Here is a 20,969-nt window from a genome sequence, read left to right as displayed (position 1 = left end):
ACAGGCATCCAGGGAAATCCAGAATGCAATCAGGACTCAAGGCGAGAGTCCTCAAACGGCTGTCCTCCCTCGCCACCCCTAAGGCGGTTTTGCACACACACCACGGCCCCGTCCTTACCGTGGGATTGAAGATCAAGGTGATGTGTTTATGGTAGCCCACTGCAGTGAAGGAGACCTGGGGCAGGACGTAGTCGTACTGGGACCTGGGCAGCGTGGAGTCCAGCAACACGACGTAATTCTGTGCAGAGAAAGGAGAAGTTACTTCTAGGAAGGACTTCTTGTTTTGAAAGAAATCCCCAAGGGTACACATCCATCCAAGGCCACTAACTCCAGAGGAGGGACCTCAGTGGGCACGTGTCCCGTGTGTCCCCGCATGTCAGAGACTGCGTCTTCTGATAAAGCTTTCAGAGCCAGCGGCACTTCTTCATAAGCACACTCAACCACGACGTAATTGTGGTCCTTTGAGAATCTGACTTTATGAATCACAGAAAGTTATTATGAGCCGATTCGGAAGAGGGAGATACGTGAAGGAACGGAGAAAGGCTGCTCTCGATCCTAAGTGAGGGTGACTTTTAAGGGATGACCCTTAAGCAGCCCATCAGCTGGCAAGTTCTGAGAACACAGCGTCTCGGGAACAGCGCCGGTGCCAGTCACAGCCCTGCGTGGGAGCCCAATGTGTGCTGGGCACTGTGAGCCCTGCATTGGGCAAGTCCCGGCTCTGCCCCAACCACGGGCAAGGCCGGGTTCACTGCTCCCGTGTCGCAGCGGGCTGTGAGCCCAGGTGGAGTCGGAGCCCAGAGCCCACGCTGCTTCCCGTGTACAGTGACTATCGGGGCGCCTGGGGGGCTCAGGTGGCTGAGCGTCTGACTCTGGGTTTCCATTCAGGTCATGATCTCACAGTTTGTGAGTTCGAACGCCACGTCGGCTCTGTGCTGACAGTGTGGAGCCTGCTGGGGATTCTCTCTCTCTCTCTCTCTCTCTCTCTCTCTCTCTGCCCATCCCCCACTCTATCTCTCTCAAAATAAATAAATAAAACTTTAAAAAAAAGCGCAATCTTTAAAAAAAAAAAGAACAGGGTATAGTAGCTATTTCAAAGGGCATCTAAAGAAATGGGGAGCGACTCCAAACTTCCATTGCAACTTAGTTCATTATTTTACAGCTGTTTCATGCCCAAAAAAGGCCACAGTTTATCATCCCCGCAGCAGGTGGTATGAAGCCAGGAGAGGACACGTCATATGTGGGCTCCCTACTGACAAGTGCACGCTGAGCCCACAGAAAAGAACTGAGTTCTTTGCCAAGTCTGCTCCCAGCACCTCAACTACAATGGCTTGCTCCGTCCGAACACAAGTGATAATAAATAGTCTAGAATCAGTAAATGACATCCACTGTTAAGGCCTGAGTTAAATAAATTATTGCATTTCCTACATTATGGACAGCTGAGCAACCATAAAAAAACAGTAAAAAAAACATGTAATGATGGGGAAAAGATTTCTGATGTATTCTTCACTGAAAGGCAGATTATAAAACAATGTACACAATGGTCCTGGCCTTGAGTTATTAAACTAAATACACCTGTGTGTATTTACACACACACACACACACACACACACACACACTGAAAAAAAACCCAAAGGATACCTGTCAGCACACTGACCACGGTTATTTCTAGATGACAGAACTGTATCTGACTTTTCCTCCCCCAAAAATTCCTGCCATGAACGTGTATTATTTTTGTAAACAGGCAAACAGCAGATTAAGCAGAAGTAAACCCTACAGAGCCGCCCCTCCCCCACCCGCCCCGACTCAGAGAGCACGTCAGGTGTCTCCACCCAGGGGGACATGGGACGGGACGCAGGGGCTGCTTCGGGGCCGTGGGTGCCGGTTACCTGGCCGTCCCGGAGCAGGGGCGGGAAGTGGAAGAAGAGAGACTGGCCCAGGGAGACCGTGTGCACCGGGCTGTCGAGGTTTTCACTCCTGTAAAGCTTTACCTGGAGAGGAGAAACAAAGCGGGACGTGCTGTGAAATGAAAACACGACCAACAGTTCATTTCCAACGTTGCGTTTCGTCCTCAGGACAGCTCATCTCCTGCAGGGGGAAAAGGATCTTTGGAAACACGGTTATTTGAAAGAGAAACCAGCACCCCACCCCCACCCCGACAGGAATACATAAGGAGTTCCTCCATCACCTGAGCCTCCAGTTCCCTGACCTGCATAGAAATGGAAGATTCTAAAATCAACTCTGGCGACTTAACGTCCATACAGGAGATGGCAATAGTTAGTATGATGGCAATGCAAACGGAGCAGCGACTGATGCAGCTGTGACACGCCGGGCAAGTGACAGGCACTTTACACACGTCGTCACCGAGCCTGGCTCTGGACAGGTGTCATTATTAACCCAGAGCCTGCGCCACCCAAAGGTGCACAACCTACTCGTGGCGGTGCCTGGCGCGTGGCCCACGTCGCTGAGGGTCCGGCCCATCCGGCACCGCCTCTCCGTAGGCTGTACCCTCAAGCCCACAAGTATTCCTTAAACTCAACACATTCCCATTTGGTTTTCTGGCTGTTTCCAGAAGCAGTTGAGTCCTTTGTTTCTAGTGTTTCTTTCTCTTTGGCCTGTTCTCCTTCTCTCTGTCACAACCAACGGGACGTGAGGAGGAAGGGCCCCGCCTGACGCAGAAGGCTGAGGGGCCCCCGCCTGCGCGTGTCACAAGAGAACGCCATGGTCACCCTTCTCCAGGGCCCACTGTGACACTTCATCTACAGAACACACAGTCACGAGTTTTCCTAAAACAACTCGCAGACTGGAGGCTTACGGGTCACATCCAAGACCACGCACGTGTCCTTCTGCCCTACACAGTGTCCTAAGCAAAACTGAATTCACTGAGTATGTTTAAGAATCAAGTGATTTCATTTAACTCTAACTTGCGGCTTCTCTGGAAAGTTGGGAAGTGATGCCAACACCGGGCCACAACTACAACACAGCAACCATCCCATGGAGCTGAGGAGCTGTGCGTCCCGCCCCCGTCTGTTCCTGACTGCCCCACGGCTGCCCCGCCCTCTTCGCCCCCCAAAAGCAACATGCCTGCAACCCTGGAAGGAAGGGTGAGCTAAGAGGGGAGTTAAGACCTAAACGCACCTTCTCTCTCAACGCAAACACGTCACAGTATATAAAATTACATTCGGAAAAATACACCCTCACGGCAATTCACTGACATTTTTCAAGGGATCGTAGGGCCTTGTATAAACATTTCATTAACTGCAGACATAGAGATTTTGTTAGAACCTGAAGAGACCTGAAGAGGGTTGCACAGAGGATAAACCCAAGGTCCAGGGGCCTGGAGTGACTGGCGGCAGGGCGAGCAGGACGCAGCTCAGACTGTCCGACTCCTAGGCCCCTGCCCACACCTTCACCCTGGACAGAACTTTCCAAGTTACAAAGCGCTCTGCCGTGAAGTCATCTTTCTGCTTTAGACTCTAAGTCGTACTGAGCATTCAGTAGGTACATACCACAAAACTTCCAAAGCTGCATTTCTAGGAATAGACAAAGTGATCCGCGAATATGATGCCTTTCTCTCCAGCAATCAGCAACCGTTCTCCCAGACACGCTGGCATCGAGGCTTCTCAGCTCTCAACCTCAGCCCTCGGCATGAGCGCTGTGCCCGCGCTGGCGCTGGCCAGGCCCCTCCTGCCCCCTCCCACTCTTCTCAGAGCCGCAAAGACCGTAGCTGTAAAAGCGGGCCTTACCCACAGCGTAGGGAGATACTCGGAGGAAGTGATCACGTTTCCACTTAGGTCGAACTGATTAATCTGCCGGAAAACTATGATGTTTACGTCGTCGATGTCGTTATTGCCGACCTAGAAAGAGATCAGGAGCGTTGGGAGCGAGGAAGCTGGGAGGGGAACTTGCTGGCTGACATCCCAGGAGCCATTTCCGAGCAAATTTCCCTTCTTCAGTAAGGGGGCCAAGTTCACCAAGTCCAAGGGCACAAACTGACGGTGGGGAGGCAGGCTAGAGCTGGCCCACAGACACATTTTGTTTGATGAGCACAGTACTTTCTTCCCCCAAGTTTCAATTATTTTCTCCAACATTTCAAAAGAGAAATTTCAAACACAAAAAAAGCCAGATTTTCCGGCCTCTCTTGGAGATTGAGAAAGGGGTTCTTGCCTGGCAGCAATCAGCAGGGGCTGAGCTCCGGCTGCCCCGTGGGTGGGTGGGCCAGATGCCATAAAGACAGCAAGAAAATCCACCTCGCATACACTCTCCTAACGCCACCCGACCAAGCCACCAAGGGGCAGTCCCCGTCCCACCCAAGCCCTGCCATCTAGCAAATGAGAGTCATTCCACGGGGAAAAATCTTCACTTCAAATGATTCCCAGGCTATTTCCTAAGAGCAGGAGGGAGGGCTGCCTCTTTAGGGATCAATTAGCAAAGTCATGATCAGGACTATCAAGACACTCCATCCACCAAATGGAAAAAGCAAGGTCATCTGGATATAAAGAGATCCAATGGCCCTGCCACCAATTAAGCCCATGTTGTCTTTATTACCCTCCCTTGATCTGAAATGCCACTTAGACACTGAGCTCCTCGACTCGGAGAATAACGATCAGAGCTTGTGGGGGGAGTGAAGAGACAACAGCTCAAATTTCTCGGGATTCACGACAGCCATGCCGCTCATTAAAACGCCGCAGGAGACGCTGCTTGTGAAGATGACACTATTCAAAGAGGACCCTTAATTAGGACCCAGAGCTCCCCCCGGCAAGAGATGAAAGGCAGCCAGCCAGAGGAGCACCGGGGGGCTTCTGGCCGGGGAGGCAGTCCGCCGCGCCGTGCGGCGCCTTACCGCGACTTCCCGGTGGTGGGGGAGCGCCCGCTCGATGTGCTCGTTGCCTTCCGCCTTGAGCTGCACGTGGTACACGCATCCCGGCTGCAAGCAAACCCAGGCGTCACTTCTCTGGCAAAAGGCTCGTCGCCTGGGACCTGACCTGCCTGCTCTGACCACAGGCCCTCCACACGGCCACAGTGACACTTCCACCACACCTCCACTCTGCGGCCTGTTAACCTGCTCGAGTCCCTTTTAAAAGCACCCTGACGAAGGAACATTTATCTGAAGGCCTGCAGAAAGGCCCCAAGGAAAATTAGATTTGGCTTCCTTTTCCAAAACTGTAAGCACAACACGCTTATTGTGATACAGGTGCTCCTGCGGGCTGCCCACCCCCCGCCCCTCTGCCCGCACACACCAGGGAGGGGTACCTGCAAGGACACTCCCAGATGCTTACAACGGACAGGAGTTCTAGGAAGTGAGATGTGGAAGTTTTCTTTTCAAAAAGTTTGTTCCAGGGCACCTGGGTGGCTCAGTCACTTAAGCATCTGACTCTTGATTTCGGCTCAGGTCATGATCTCATGATTCGTGGGTTCAAGTCCCGAAGGCTCTGTGCTGATAGTGCAGAGCCTGCTTGGGATTCTCTCTCTCCCTCTCTCTCTGTCCCTCCCCTGCTCACATCAGAGCCCCCCCTTCTCAAAATAAATTTAAAAATTTGTTTCTAAAACGTTTTATTCTCTTGCTCAAATTTATAGGTGTACATAATATTTACCAAACAAATCATTACTCTAAGAAAAGTTTGAAAGCAACTAATCTCTGACCAACAGCACAACTGACCTGATGATATGCCAGGGCTTAAAGCATCAGGCCAAGTTCAGAGGTGTCCATGTGCAGCTGATTGGGGACAATCCTAAGATGGAGTTGTTTATTTTTAAACTAGCGTGGAGAGTATGGTTCTGGTGTCCTAAAACAGCATGTGTGTGGATAGCTTCAGGGCGTGTTTCTTGCCCTTTCAAGATTCTGTCCATCTGGATGCGCTGCCTGAACTATTTTACAAGGAGCACCCGGCACCTTTACAAAGACGAAAAGCTATTATTTTTTTTAAAACTGAGAACACATCTGTGATGGCCATGATCATAGATGCATTCACTGACTTTACAGCTCAGTGAGGACTGGCGGCACTGGGGTCCTTTCCAAACAGCCACATGTGCCCCAGAGGGGAAGGGAGCTGAATAATCACTTGTGTAGACGAGGGGGGCGGTCCTGCCTGCTCGCTCCCACCGGGAGCCCGTCAGGGCAGCGGCTCCATCCCAACCGGCCCCCACCTCCCTCACGAAGGATTCGCCTTCATTCCTCTGGCAGGGGTGTCTCGCCCAAGATGTCATGACAACATGTGGGGAAAGGGGACATGAAGAACCGAACCATGCCTGGGGTCAAAATCCTCAGGAAATCGTCAGCCAGGGATCTCCAGCTGGGGTCCTCGGGGAGACGGGCCCACTCGAATCCCCGCCCTCGCTGAGCAGCGTCTCAGGCCATCCCTCCAGCACCTGTGGCCTGGCACGTGGAAGGCGAGGGCTGCCACCAGGGCGACTCTAAAACCCACTGTGAGCCGTAATAAATTAACACCTGTTAGGACAGGGAGGGTGTCTCAGAACGTCAAGTGCAGTAGAAATCTACTACACTGGAAGAGGACACTACATTGGGTTTACTTACATAAAATGTGTGAAGATGGTTGAGTTCAGAAGAACACAGCTGGGCCAGGACACCACCAGGGGAGCCCACAGTTCCCACAACGGGGAGAGTGAGGCAGGCCCGGAGTCCACCCGGGGGAAGGGAGGCCCCCCAGGCCCCCTCCCACACTGCCGCCTCACAGGGCTGCACACCAAACCCGAGCTGCCACCCCGGTGAGGCCGCCTCGGGGAAGGTTCTGTTGGCTGCTGCTTATTAACTACTTACTGAGTCACTGTGCCGGACACTGTGTGCTACAGGTATCAACTTACTTACACTCACACGTGTCCTCTGTCGCGCATCCTCACACAGATGACAAAACAGAAACGGGAAGGATAAACACCCCGCCTGAACGTAAATCGCTAAGAAAGGACAGAGGGGGGCCTCAAACGCAGGCAGACAGGAGCAGAAGGGCGTCTGCGCAGACTTTCAAAAAGGACAGAACTGCAAAGGCTGGGCTTGCACTGAACTCGTGAGACTGAGGACCTGACTCCCATGACCCGTCCCCTGGCCCTGGGTGCTGGCTGCAGCAGCATGAGGCGACGTGACACGCCCGCTGTGCCGTCCATTCTCTGCGGGCAGCAGGCCTGGAGGGCAGCACCCTCCTCAGCGCCAGGGCCTTCCCACAGTGCAGAGGGCGGCGAGCAAGGAGCATCTTAGGGAGGCCTGTGCGGACTCTGAAGGATGGCAAGGTGACTGTCGCCTTGATGTAGCTGGTGAGAACACGCGGGAGAGAGGAGAGGTGGGCAGAGCGGGGCGTGGGGAGCCCCCCAGTCAGTGTGCGTCCAGCTAGACCACCAGAACGTATGCGTTCCGGTCCTCGGCACAGCCAGGGAAGGCACCCCCAAGTCCATCCTGTTCCCTCAGCTGGATCACCCCAGGCTCACCAGGAAACCCTCCAGCCTGCCTCCCATGTGCCCCAACATCTGACACTGGGGCGTCCTGGACAATGAACAGGAGTTTTGTTCTGGGGAAAGAATAGCTTTGTCCCAATGTATCTAATAATTTTTTTTAACATTTATTTATTTTTGAGAGACAGAAACAGATCGTGAGTGGAGGAGGGGCAGAGAGAGAGAGAGAGAGAGGGAGATAGAATTCGAAGCAGGCTTCAGGCTCTGAGTTGTTAGCATAGAGCCCAACATGGGACTCAAACTCATGAACTGTGAGATCATGACCTGAGCCGAAGTCGGACCTTAACGGGACTGAACCGCCCAGGGGCCCTGCCCCAGCGTCTCTAAATGAACTGGCAAAGCTGGTTTATATCTGAGCTTGAGGGACTTGGACAAACATTAGGCTTCTGTGGAGCTCTGTATGCCTGTCTCTACGGTCAACTGCGAATACCCAGCCCATGAATCTGAGAGCCCAAGTGGTCCGGTCCGGCAGGTGTTGTCCACCCTCACTCTCCGTGACCACACAAGTGCACAGGGAGGGTCTGCCGCATGAGCGGATGCGTGAATGCACAAATAAAAACGGAGGACCCAGCATCACAAACCCTGAACCAAATGCTGCCGTTGGGCAGCCAACGGGGCACATGAGTTGTGTGGCCACACAGGAAAGGTATGGGTTTGTGTTTGAGGTTTTTTTTAATTAGTTGCTAACACCTAGAAATCAGGAGCTTTCACAGGGAAATCTGAACTCTGGCTTCTCTTTTTAAAAAGGAAAGGCTCTGGCAGCCCTGAGTCCGTCTTCCCACGTGGCTCCAGAGCTGGGGCTCGGTGGTGCTGCCCCCTCTCGAGCTCACCAGCCCCGCACGTGCACCCAGCACCCTTCAGCCATTCACATGTCTCTTCTGGCCCCACAGGCATGTGGTGGGAGAGCCCTGGCTTAAGCAGTAACCACCCACAATGCCAGGCATCAAACCCACTGTTTATTTTGCCATAAAACTCCAAGCCACTGTGTTGGCTCCATGAAAGGTAAGCTGAGCCTATTAAGACAGGGACTACTAGAAGGCTTCCAGAACCCTAACCCCACAGCCCAAGGCCCCCTGCCCAGCCTGCTCCGAGCAGGCTTGGGGACAGGCACCACGAGGCAGCTCTGAACAAGTCGGAAAATCCCATGATAAAAGACGTCCGTCTCACCAGCAATCCGCGTAGTCTGAACCTCCCCTCCTCATCCGTCACGGTGTCTTCTCCATAAATACTGCAGTCATTCTGTCCCACGGCTTCCACGGCCACACCCTGCTCTGGTTCTCCATTTAAGGAGGACACCGTACCATAGCAACTAGAGTGACGAGAGAAGAAACGGACCACGCTATCCCTGGGGTTTTCCGAAGCACACGGAGGATTTGAGGCGAAGCGTCCTGCGTGTACCAACGATTCCCGGTGCCCAACGGCCCAGTGGGGAACTGACCCCGATGACCCAGGTGATTCGGGTCTGGCCTTGTCACTCCTGCTCCAGCCTTCCCGCCTGAAGGCCCAAGCCCGCCTGCACACTGCAGTCACCCTCTCTCCTTGCATGTTTTAGCAGATGCCCCAGGAAATTACAATTAACAGAGGCCAAGGCTTATTTTATTCTGTTACCTTATTCTCATTCAGCTTTGTTTTAAATAATGAAGACTTCTGTGAAATGAAAGGAAAGCAGTTTCTCTCTCATTCTACATATTGGTTTGAAAATGGCCCATTTTCCCAAACTTTCTGATCACTCAATCTTCATCTCAAGTGTCCTTGTGACTGTTTAGAGATATGTACAGTGTGCATAAACACCTTCACGGCCACGTACTGTGCACACAGCTAACACGCGGTGGTGTATACGCGTACAAATATCCACATAAACCGCCTACGGAAGGGCTCTGCCACGCGGCGGAGCCCGAGGAGCTAGACGAGGAGGGAAGACTGCACACGCAGTGCTCTCTCCAACATCTGAAGCCTCACTCAAGTGAGTTCATTTCCTCCTTTTAATAATTTAATTTGAGTTTCAAGCTCTTGTACAAATAAAATTTTTAAGCCACTAAATGGGCACTCCCAGGCCAATTTCAGAACAGGAACTTAGTGACAGAACCGCTAATTGGGAGAGATCTGAAGAAAAAGGCGGCCGTCAAACCTCTCAGGGCCTGGTCTCCTACTTCCTCTGCCTCTCATGTGACACCTGAATGGAGGCTGGGAGGTCGTGGGTCCCGGAGGCCTGCGTGGGACTCCACGGCCCAGGCCTGGAGGGCAGGGGCGGGCAGGCTGCGCACCTGTAGGCCGTTCGGTACCCGGTGACGGTGATCTTCAGGTTCTGCCCCTCCTGCACCTCGATCATTTGTGAGGACGGCTCAAAGCGGAACTCCTTCATCATGGGCTTGAAGTAATACTGGCCAGGGCTCTGCGGAGAGACAGTCACAAGCTGGCCCTCCGGAGCACATCTAGGTGTCTCTTCCCACAGGGCGACTAACATCATCAGGGACTGGAATTTGGCCACCAGCGCGCCAGGGCTTCCTACCCAGACAGAAACAGGGACTCTGACTCTCTAGGAAATGGTTCCATGAAAAATTACACCTTTAAGAGCTGCTGCCATTACGTGCCTATCATTCCATGAGGAAGAAATCAATCTGAATTTTATGACTGGAAAAACTGAGGCTCAGAGAGGCGAAGCAACTCTCCTGAGACACACAGCAAGTAAGCAGTGGAGGGAAGATTTGAAGCTGGGTGTGCTCCCGGGCACAGCATGGGGCCTCCCAGACCCACCCTCGCAGCCCCAGGCCGGGCCTCCAACGTCATCCTGAACGAAGCGCCGCCTCCCACCACGGGGGCGTGGCTGGCAGAACACACACAGGCAAACCACCAAGCAAGACTCGGCTTTCTACACAGCGCGGTGTTGTGGTCAAACAAAGGGATGCCTCGGACAGGGCCGCCGAGGCCACGGCAACTAATCACACGGTCTGAGTGACGAGCCGGAGGCCACAAAACAAGAGTGTATCAGCAGCGTGAAGTTCTGGTAGGAGCAGTACTCTAATTACATCTGGTCCCTGAGAAACGTAAGACATGCCACATTCTGTTCTCACGTTGTCAAGCAATCCCTAAGACACACACGCCATGTCCCTGCTACCGTGTGGGAACCTGGGCAGGCGGCACATCACAAGACACCTTACCAGGTTGGAGAACGTCAGAATGCCATTGTCCTGAGTCAAGAGGTTGGATCGAAACACACCACCGCTGAGGGATAAGAGGACCCCGGGGAGGGGCTGGTCATCTTCTGCTTTTATCTGCGTGTGAGAAAGAACAGCAGAGCAGGGGTAACCCTTGTTAGCCACTGAAGATAACATTTCAAAAGTCAGGAGGTCGCTCTTCTGGGTTGTTTTTCGTTTATTGTTATCCACTGGTGGACAGAAAGTCTACTCTCTGTCCCTGGGGGTAACGAATGTTAATAGTTCGGTTTGTCGCATTCCGGAACGGCTTCTATACTCACACAAACGTACAAACACTACGGCCAGCGCTGACCGACTGGCAAGTTTGCAGCAGGCCAGGTGGGCAGCTGGACCGAGCCCTGCACCCGCTGTCTTCCCGCAAGCACGGACCCTGGCCTCCCTCTCCTGCCGGTCCACACCTCAGCTGTGCCGTGTCCTAAGGCGCATCAGCCTCAAGCAGAGGGCGGCCGAGCTCTGCATGAAGATCAGCACCTACTTTCGTGATGGAAAAGGAGACAATTGAAACTTCCTGGAACTTGTGCATCCTTGTGCATTTATGTTTTCCTCTGCTCCTGGCAGGAGAATTGTTGGAGGTCGTGCACTCCAAATTCAGAAAGACGCCCCCACACTGCACACCAGAGTGGCTGTGACCAGTTACGGTTCCATGAATCATCTACGCATGGGAAAATGTGCACAAAAAACTGGATACCATTTGAATCACCGCAAATCTAAGCTAAAACCCAGTGAGTCGACGGTAACTTCCTGCAATCACTTCGGAAGGAGGGCCTTTCTTCTACGTTTACTGGCCACCGGTTCTGCTTCTGAAAGGGCCTTTTCATGTTCTTTGTTGTTCTTACTTCTATCAATTTCAGTAGTTCTTTGTAATCTTGGATATTTCTTACAGGATAAAGATTTCTTCCTGGTTTGAATGTCTTAATTTGCTTTAAAAATGCATCCTGCGGGGCACCTGGGTGGCTCAGTCAGTTAAGCGTCTTGCTTTGGCTCAGGTCATGAACTCATGGTTCATGGGTTCGAGCCCCACGTTGGGCTCTGTGTTGACCACTCAGAGCTTGGAGCCTGATTCAGATTCTGTGTCTCCCTCTCTCTCTCTGATCCTCCCCTGCCTGCACTGTCTATGTCTCTCAGAAATAAATAAAAAACAAAAAAAAATTTTTTTTAATGAATCCTACATCAGGGGTGCCTGGGTGGCTCAGTCGGTTAAGCATCTGACTTCAGTTCAGGTCATGATCCCAACATTCATGAGTTCAAGCCCCACTTCAGGTTCAGATCCTGGAGCCTACTTCAGATTCTTTGTCTCCCTCTCTCTCCTCCCCCATTCATGCTCTGTCTCTTGCTCAAAAATACACATTTTTAAAAAATTTACATAAAAGAATACACCCCGTGCTACAGAATTGGAAATCTGTATGGGACATAGTCTGTCCTTTTCCCTGAACCTCTATGTGGACGCCACTCGGTCAAAGAGCTCCAGACCCCCTGTGGCCACCACACAGCAAGCTTCTGCCCAGGAAGGACGGTGATGAGAGAAAGCGACATCAAATACCATTACAGGGACGTTCTGTCCTCTTCCACAGGACACAGGTAAGGATGAGCGTTTAAAGCACTTCCCAAAAGGAATGCAAACAAGCTGAAGTCAACAAGTCTCCAAATTAGGCTGCGTGAAAGCAGGCCCCCAAACAGCACATCCTGTACGGCTCCACATGTGTCAGACTCTAGAAAATGCAAACTAACGTGTAGTGACAGAAAGCAGACCAGGCGAGCAGGGAGGACAGGAGGGAGGGGGGCCAAGGGTCACGAGGACTGTGAGCGGGTGCCGGACTGCCCCTACTCTCCCGGGTGCACCCAGATGCCGAAACTATCAAATTACACGCTTTAAATGCAGTTTATCATACACCAATTATAGCTCTATAAAACCATTTTCCAAAAACCCGAGTGTTACCTCAAAGCTTACGCCGGCCAGAGCATACGCCTTAAAGTCTCCTATGGTTCCCTCGACCGCGGTCAAAATGTAGCCTTCCTTCTGCGACGACACCGTGTACTCCAGGTCGCTGTGCAGGGGCCCGACGCTGAACAGAGAGGGCGCACGCTGGAGACTGCCGTGCCTCACACCTGCCCCCAGGCAAGCGCTGCGTCTCGGGCTGGACTTACCTGTAGGCACCTTTGTCATCGGTGAAGACTGTGATCAGGGGCGAGCTCGCCCCCTTCTCACTGATCACAATCTCGACTCCCTCCAACTCCGGGTGGATCTGGCCTTCCAGAAACAAGCCTGCTTTCCCGTGGATCTCAATCAGCTTCCCTGGGCAGCTTTCTGAACAGGGAACAAACAGAAGAGCTTGCTGCCGTGGGAGGGGGGCATTCTGGATGGGGGCTTCGTGGTAAAGAAGGGCTCGAAACAACAAGTATGAAGCTAGTTCCAGAGGAGGCTGTTTATATATATCAGAAACCTCAATAATTGGGTGACCCACGCCTCCCTCCATCCCTGACAAGAGCATGAGCCCAAATCTACCGAAGGCTGGGGTCTCACTAACCCCCCTCCACTGTCACAAGGCCTTTGCAGTGGCAGAGAGGCTGTGCAGCTGTGCAGACGACCCCCTCAAACAGGACGCCCGTGGAGAAGCCACACTATCCAATACGCTCTCACGCCAAACACAGACCACAGAAACGCCCACGGCCTACTGAACCCATGACGCAAGAGAAAACTGTCGGAGGCCCAAAGACAAATGTCCCACCAGCAACTTCTAACTGGCCAGTCCCAAGAAGACCCTCGCTCGCTCCTATCAACAGATCCAAACACCAAGGACAGTTCAGACTTGTGATGGTGAATGCTCACATTTCGGCAACGGATCGTTTTACTTCTCACCTACCTTTTGGTAACAAACTAAAAACGTGAGGGGAGAAAAGTAGTCGTTTCCCAGAAGGATCGCCCGACTTCTAGTAACCAGTCACTTTCACTAAGACGGCCCACTCACTCTCTCACTCACCGAACGGTAACAGCCACGTGCCAACAGGGATCATAAGGAGCCCTACAAAACTGGTTTCCATACAACACCACACAGAATACATTTTTGAACGCGGGTAAAGGAATGGTCAACTACAAAGATGTGTCACTGGCTCACCGAGCTGACACTTACCTCCGCTGACGGTGGCCTCCATGGACGGGGGATAAAAGAGCAGCTCTTTAGACGAGGGGGTGACGGTGATTTTCTCCCCAGACCTAAAACAACAAAACACTTCTGTTTGGTTGGTTCTGCCCTCGGTCGGGAAAGATACCACAAGAGAGGACGCCGGAGGGAGGGAGCTCACCGCGCCCAGTAAGAGAAGTCGTAGGAGAAGGGGCCTTGCAGCTCGTCCACCATCTCCTGGGCGGGGGGCTTGGTCCTTCCTTCCCCAGCGTCGTCCTTGCCGCTCTTCTCCCGCTCCTGCCGCCGGCTCTCGATCTCGGCCAGCTGCTGCTCCCTGCGCAGCTCCTGCACGGACTTCAGGGGGCCCAGGACCAGCGCGGGTTCACTGTCAATGGAAGATCTGGAAGAAAGGAAGGAGCAGCGCAGGGCACCCAGTCACTTACCGCTGCGGCCCGTGGGAACTGGACATTTCGTCAAGTAATCATCTGTCAAGAAAAGCCCGACCGCCTCTGACCCACCCCACGGCACGCTCTGCTCCTGTTCTGCATAAACGAATTGTTTTGTAAAAAATAAAAACGGAGCTGCCTTGGGACAGTAGCAGTATCCAGTAGGTCCAGGGAACCAGCAACCCGGACAGACGACGTTCCCTAACCAGGCAGAGTCCACATCCCGGGGGGAAGAGGCAGACAGTACACAGAAACTGACATCAGAGGAAATACAACGGAGTAAAGCATTGTGGGAGGAGAGCGTGAGGACAGCGTGGGGGCCCTATTCTTCACTAGGCTCCCTGGCTGGGGAGTGTACCGGGCAAGCAAACAGCTAGTAAAAAGCCCTTGGAGCCTTGGGGGCAGCTCCCCTGCTACCCAGGGGACAGCAAGGACACTAAGGCAGCCCAGGCAGGGGACCCAGAGATGAGTCAGATGCGTACGAGGGTCCATGGGGAGCGGGTGTCAGACCCTGGGTTTCAGCCTGAGTGGGACAGAGAGCCACTGGAGATAGAAGCGGAGCAGTGGCAATTCCTACTTTAAAAGGACTCTGGCTTCCGCATGGAGAACACAGTCATGAAGCAACAGCCCAAAGAGGAGAGCCAGGCAGGATGGCCGTGGCCATGATCCAGGCAAGAGACGGTGGATGGGACCCGAGTACGGAGGCAACGTGCTGAGAAGGGACAAGCCGATGGGCATATTTCAACTATAAGGCCACAGATCTGCAGGTGGGCTGCTTGGGTACGGGATGCAGGGGAAAGAAGAGTCCAGGCCCGTGGAGAATGATGACAAAGGGTAGGTCATGTAAGGCGATGCCCAGGAGTCCGGTCTGGGAGCCGGTGAGCTCGAGACCCCCACGAGGGAGCCAGGCGGTCCCGTCCAGCTTCTACAATCCCTGGCACAAGCAACCGAAACAAAAGCCCCTCTGAGGTCAGAAACATGAATTCCGTACAGGCTGAAAATAAGGCAATACGGGGTCGCTACTGGTCAGAATAGGAATTCCTGGTCCGACCCGTACTTGCTGCTCTCCAAGCAGGACGACAGTCAGAGGCACTCTCCCAGCAGCAGGCACCGCCCTGGGCCCACAGAAACACCCCCAAGTCCTTGTCCTGGCTGCCCTGGGGGATGGGGCACCCCTTCAATCCAGTCCCCTCAGCCAGAAGCAAGGGGCTGTCCCCGACACTCGTCCCGCCGGACCGCGCTGTCTGCCACAGCCTGTCAACTCCATCTCCTCAGTGGCCCTCCCAGGTGCCCGCTGCTCCCCAGCCCCACTGCCCTGCATCCAGCTGAACCCCCACTGGCTCCCACTACACCCCTGCAAGAGTCTCTGCTCTCCGCCCCCCCATGTGGCTTCTTCCATGTGCTCACACAGCAGCCAGGGGGATCTTTTGAACCAAAAAAAAAAAAAAAAAAAATTCCCTCATAGTGACCAGGTGACAAAGCTGAGACCCTTAACTCCGACTGGCCCTACAGGGCCTCCCTCCCCCGCGCCCCCCTCCTCCCAAGTGCCCACAGGGCCCAATTCAATCACAGGTGCAACCTCACAGCCCTGCATGTGACGCCCGGACCACTGTCCATGTCCCCCGAGACACTGCAAGTCCCACGACCGCAGGGGCTGCCCCTGAACACTAAGGGACTCAACATCTGTGCAGGGGTGGATGAGGAGGAGGGGCGGTGGACAGAAAGATGGACACACAGCGGAAGGCACGGGAGGTAAGGAGGGGAAATTTACTCAGATTTCCATTTTCTGGCACAAAGATGGCCATGTGGCCCGAACTCTTTCATTTCTTGAGGAAATTAGGGTGTCCAAGGCACCTCAACACACAGTGAGACACAGAGGACGTTCGCAGGAGCCTGACCTCAGTAAGGGTCTGCCTTTCATGTACTTTCTCCCCCATGACCCTTAGTCTATCAGGCACTCTCTACTTTCCAAGCCTTCAAGAAATGGTCTCTAGAAAAATGGGCAATTTTTCCAAATTTGCTAAAACACCTGAAATACAATGAACAAGCCAGAGACTTTTTTTTCCTTCAGCAAAGACAGGAAGTGTAGAGAGCTCGCACAAAAATTTAAGGCATTGAAACGAGCTGTCAGAAGGCGCTCCCTCATCCACAGTTAATTCTTGAATCATAAAAGGAAAGGATCGAGGCTGCTCTGAATTTATGGCTATGTCGTGTGCGCGGAAAGGCCATTCGTATATACACCTAGAGATAAGAAATCAAAAATAACTTTCCGAGTGTCTACTAGAGAAGTCCCCAGCCCGCGCCCACCGCCCTCCTGCGCTCCGACCACCGTGGGGCACAAGTCTTACTTGATAGTCACGGTGACATCCATCATTTTGTCAGTGGTGATGGTTCCAAGGACATGGTGGCGAATGGCTGTTAACGTCAGGATACTGGGTGAAGACCTATAAATCAAAGTGGAAAGAAAACACTAGCAATATCACCTAGTTCTTCTCAAAGGATCACACACAACGCCCTCTATGGGCCGCCGCTCTGAGCCTGAAATACTACATGACATGGCTCCCAGTTTGGGCTCAGGGACCTCCCGAAACACCTGTCAGTGTTGTAGAGAATAAACTAATCTCCCAACCCAACACTCGACACTCCCAATTCCTGGTGAAACCCTCAAGCACTTGTGAAAAGGGAAAGACGGGACCGGAGTCCAAGGAATCGCCATCAGTGAGAGCTGAAGATTGAACAAGATGATATCTACGGCACTCGAAAACCACAGCCCTCCATCCTGGGCTCACAGAATTCTCGGGAGAGCGAGCTCATCTCCATCTCCTCAAGAACTTTTCCAAATGTCTTAAAATCCTTACAAAGAAATTCTTTTTAACACCTAACTTTACCTCTTCCATTAAAAATACCAAAAAACTTTTTTTGTCTTCCAGGAAGGATTGCAGAAGAGACACGCACTCACTCGACCCCACAGAAGGCTCCCAGGCACCCCGGCTTACGTGTCGTAGGTGTAGAACGCTTGCTCAAACCGGTGGCAGGAGCGAGGGGTCACCTTGTACACACCTACAGCCGAGAGATCAAAGGTCATTTTGAGAAGAGAGCGTCTCTTACACTGGGCGCTTCCAACATCTGAAATCCAGAGGCAGCGCCTCCCACTGGAATACGCAGCACATGGGCGACGATGGGGCCAGAAACGCCTTTTCCGCTGCCTGCGACGGCTTCTTACCCACGACCCCGTCTGTTTAACGGCCCCTCACAAGCTCAGGATGTCGTTTCCCGTAATTGAACAACGCACAGTAGTTTACTCTGCACACACAGAGCTAACAGGGACGTGAAGAAGGAAAAGGAAGTACATTTTGCTGCAGATGAGACAGAGTTTTCCGCTTAACAGATTCTATTAAAGATCCAAAAGATAACCACAGCCTGACCTCCTTCCTAGAAATATTCCTAAAATGGGGGCATGGAGCAAAGCCCAGAAATTTACGAAACAGTAGCAACAAACGCTTTTACGCCACAAGCCTGTGGAGGGGACACTCAGATTAGAGGTGTAAGTCATTTGCCAGAGGAACACCGTCAGTTTCAGGAAGGAGCAAAGTCTGACGACTTACTCCCCCAAGTGGTCATTAACCAACCTTTTGGACATTCTTCCTACAAAAACCTGAAATTAGTTCAAACCCCTTCTGCTGATTTCACCACACTGAGGAAACCCCGCTGCAATTACTAGCAGAAATAATCGCTGAGGTTTCTCCATTCACTTTATTCTTTCATCCTAGAAATACTGACAGGGCACCAGCACCTACTGAAAGCAGGTACTGTGCGAAGTGCGGGAAGACAGTGGGAAGACTTTGTATTTCACCTTGAGAACCGAGAGAAGTCACTGAACTACTCACTAGGAAAAGGCAAAGTAAAGCCACAATGAGACGCCAGGATGGCCAAAATCAAAGAGTAGCGAATGGTATGAACATGTGGGCAAACAGGAACCCTCGGGCACTGCAGGCCGGAGTAGCGGTGGGCACATGCAGCCCCTTCAGAAAACAGAGTGGCGTCTCTTAGACAAGGAAACATCAGTGAAATCCAGCAATTCCACTCCTGGGTCTCTAACCCAGAGGAGGGGAAAACAGGTGTCTGCATAAGGACTTGGACTCAAATGGTCATAGCAACACGCTTCATGAAAGCCAAAAACCGGTGAATGGACACGCAAAGTGTAATCTAGGCACATGATGGGATCCAATAAGGAAAAGCTACAGACCACTGACACCTGCTCCAACATGAACTTCAAAACACAAGGATTCAAAACCACGCTAAGTGAAAGGAGCCAGACAAAAAACAGGTACGGCGGGACTTGTAAGTGATGTCCCAAAGAAAGGCCAGCCCACAGGGACAGAACACAGACGAGGGGCTGCCTGGAGCTGGGGGCAGAGATGAACTGTAAACATGAATGAAGGATGCTTCTTCTAAGATGAAAATGCTCTACACTAGCTTATGGCTATGGTCGCATGATTCGGTACATTTACTAAAAATCCTTGTATGTTGAAAATGGGTGAGTTTTATGATCTGCAAATGGTACCTCAGTACAGTTGGTAAAAAGGGAGAGAAGCCACTGAAGACTTTGCAGCAAGGTGGGAGATGGTCCAATTTTTTAAAAAGATCACTTTTAAGAAGAGATCATTGCCCAATGATGTAGCATTTTTCAAGGGCAAGGGCCCAGTGCTCTCTACCTTACTCAAACACAAGGAGACCAGGAACTCTCTGCATCCCCCAGTCTAGTTCTCTGGGTAAAAACAGCACTGCCTCCAGAGGAAAGAGACAGAAAAACGGGGCTACGCTAACCACAACCGAAAATGACAGCCTGATACACAGAGAACCAAGGTAGGGGAAAAAAAAAAAAGCCTTTACAATGATCCTTGGGTGCCTTTCCATTTCTCTAACTCACAGCCCATCAATCCTTCCAGACTCACCAGGCTTGGACAGGCAGAATCGGTTGACTCCTTTGGAGAGGTTATAAATCCCCACGTTCTCAGGTCCATTTCCATCCTGATAAAATTCCTAGGGGACCAAAGCCAATACAATGACTTACTAGGGGAGATGGAGACACCAGGATGATTAATAATATTTCTGTTTCTGAACCAGTCATCTGTTTTACCCATTCATCATCTGAGCAGCTGGGCACCACAGGAAAATTAAAAACCTTCAAAAACTTCCCACAAAAACATGCTCTTTTTCGCTCAATCAACTAATATTTATTGAGCATCTGCTATGTGACAGAACTGGGCGGGGCCTTGGTGACTGACGAGGCTCCTGCTCTCAAGGGGCTTACATTCTAATACGGGAAGACAGAAAATCCATTGTGATCATCAAAGAAATTAGATTTCAGCTAATAGTAATGGGGAGGGGGGCGGGGAGGAGATGCCCGGGAAGCAGGCTAAGGCCTAGTTGCATCAGGAGCTGCTCCGCGTGCCAGGCTCAGGGCAGGCCCTCTCCTAAGCAAGTGCCACCATGGCTACAGCCTGGATGGTGAGAGGAAACCAACCACACCCATTTCCGGGGAAGATGCAGTTTCAGGCAGAGGGAAGCCTGTGTGCAGAGGCCCAGAGGAGGGGACGAGCCTGGTGCGGAAGTGGTGACGGCTGGTGAGCCAATGGCCAGGGAGCAAGGTGGAGAGAGGAGGAGGAAGAGGTCGGGGTTCAGAAGGGCCAGCATTAAGGAATGTGGATCCTTCCCTAAGGGAAATGGAAACCGCTGGAGGGTTTAAGGGAAGGAACAATTCCCTAAACGCGTACCACTGGCTCTCACCTGGGCGTCAGCTGACCCATCTCCTGGAACAGTGCTTGTCAAGTATTTGTAGCTAAGCAGTTAGAACAAGGTCCATAGGACCTGGGGACACCAGCTACAATTCCTCTAACTGCCTAACATAAGCAACCGCTTCACTGTCATTTGCCTCAGTTTCTCCACTGGAACCTGACAGTGACATCTGCCACTGTCTGAAATGAGAAAGTTCTATAAAATTCATGAATGGACCTAGACAGGCCTACACATGTGTTCTCCTTCTTGAAACCCAAGTGGTACACTGCCTACCAGGGAGACTACCTCAACAAGACAGTAAGATCCTAGCAGCTCTGCCCTTGACCCTGGAATAAACCAGAGAAATGGCCTCAGCTGTATCCATCATTAATAAGAGCAGTATTGGGGCGCCTGTGTGGCTTCGTCGCTTAAGCATCCAACTTCAGCTCAGGTCATGATCTCACAGTTCATGAGTTCGAGCCCCATGTCAGGTTCTCTGCTGACAGCTCAGAGTCTGGAGCCTGCTTCAGATTCTGTGTCTCCCTCTCTGTGTCCCTCCCCTGTTCATACTCTGTCTCTCTCTCTCTCAAAAATAAACATTAAAATCATAATAACAGTGTACACCAAGGAAAACAAATACCTAAGAGGTTTACTTAAATTTTGCTACAACGCTAACAAGTAGGCATTATGATCCCAGGGCTACAAAAATAACACGCATTACACTACATTGATGGCTTTCCCAGATCACCAATCACCAGTTAGAATCTAATGTGGGTCCAGGACAAGAGACTCTCCCAAATAAAGGTATCCTTCAGCTAAAGGACTCTAAATGCTTCTTGACCAGGCTATCCCGAATGGGGGAAGAATTCAAGGGGAGAAATCTAACTCAACTCTGGTTCTAATATTCTTGGCATGCTGGGCCTTCCTGCTTTCGGGGAGACCTTCCAAGTAAG

General features: G+C 52.0%; 1 protein-coding gene across 1 annotated transcript in view; it reads right to left on the bottom strand.

The window, feature by feature from the left end:
* NOMO2 (NODAL modulator 2) overlaps positions 1–20,969 on the bottom strand; it is a 54,423-nt gene that overhangs the window by 7,685 nt on the left and 25,769 nt on the right. Inside the window, exons 16-29 of the mRNA XM_029946785.1 lie at positions 19,194–19,281; positions 17,235–17,298; positions 16,587–16,682; positions 13,974–14,192; positions 13,802–13,884; positions 12,819–12,978; positions 12,610–12,736; positions 10,617–10,730; positions 9,723–9,850; positions 8,626–8,767; positions 4,841–4,924; positions 3,744–3,854; positions 1,887–1,988; positions 119–238 (exon numbers count right to left, since the gene is read on the bottom strand). Coding sequence (XP_029802645.1) covers positions 119–238; positions 1,887–1,988; positions 3,744–3,854; positions 4,841–4,924; positions 8,626–8,767; positions 9,723–9,850; positions 10,617–10,730; positions 12,610–12,736; positions 12,819–12,978; positions 13,802–13,884; positions 13,974–14,192; positions 16,587–16,682; positions 17,235–17,298; positions 19,194–19,281 — 1,638 coding nt within the window. The remainder of the gene's footprint in view (positions 1–118; positions 239–1,886; positions 1,989–3,743; positions 3,855–4,840; positions 4,925–8,625; positions 8,768–9,722; positions 9,851–10,616; positions 10,731–12,609; positions 12,737–12,818; positions 12,979–13,801; positions 13,885–13,973; positions 14,193–16,586; positions 16,683–17,234; positions 17,299–19,193; positions 19,282–20,969) is intronic.

This window comes from Suricata suricatta, chromosome 8 (assembly GCF_006229205.1).
Source record: "Suricata suricatta isolate VVHF042 chromosome 8, meerkat_22Aug2017_6uvM2_HiC, whole genome shotgun sequence".
NCBI classification, from domain to species: domain Eukaryota; kingdom Metazoa; phylum Chordata; class Mammalia; order Carnivora; family Herpestidae; genus Suricata; species Suricata suricatta.
The sequence above is the reverse complement of the archived record's forward strand: the minus strand, read 5'-3'. Positions and strand labels throughout refer to the sequence as shown.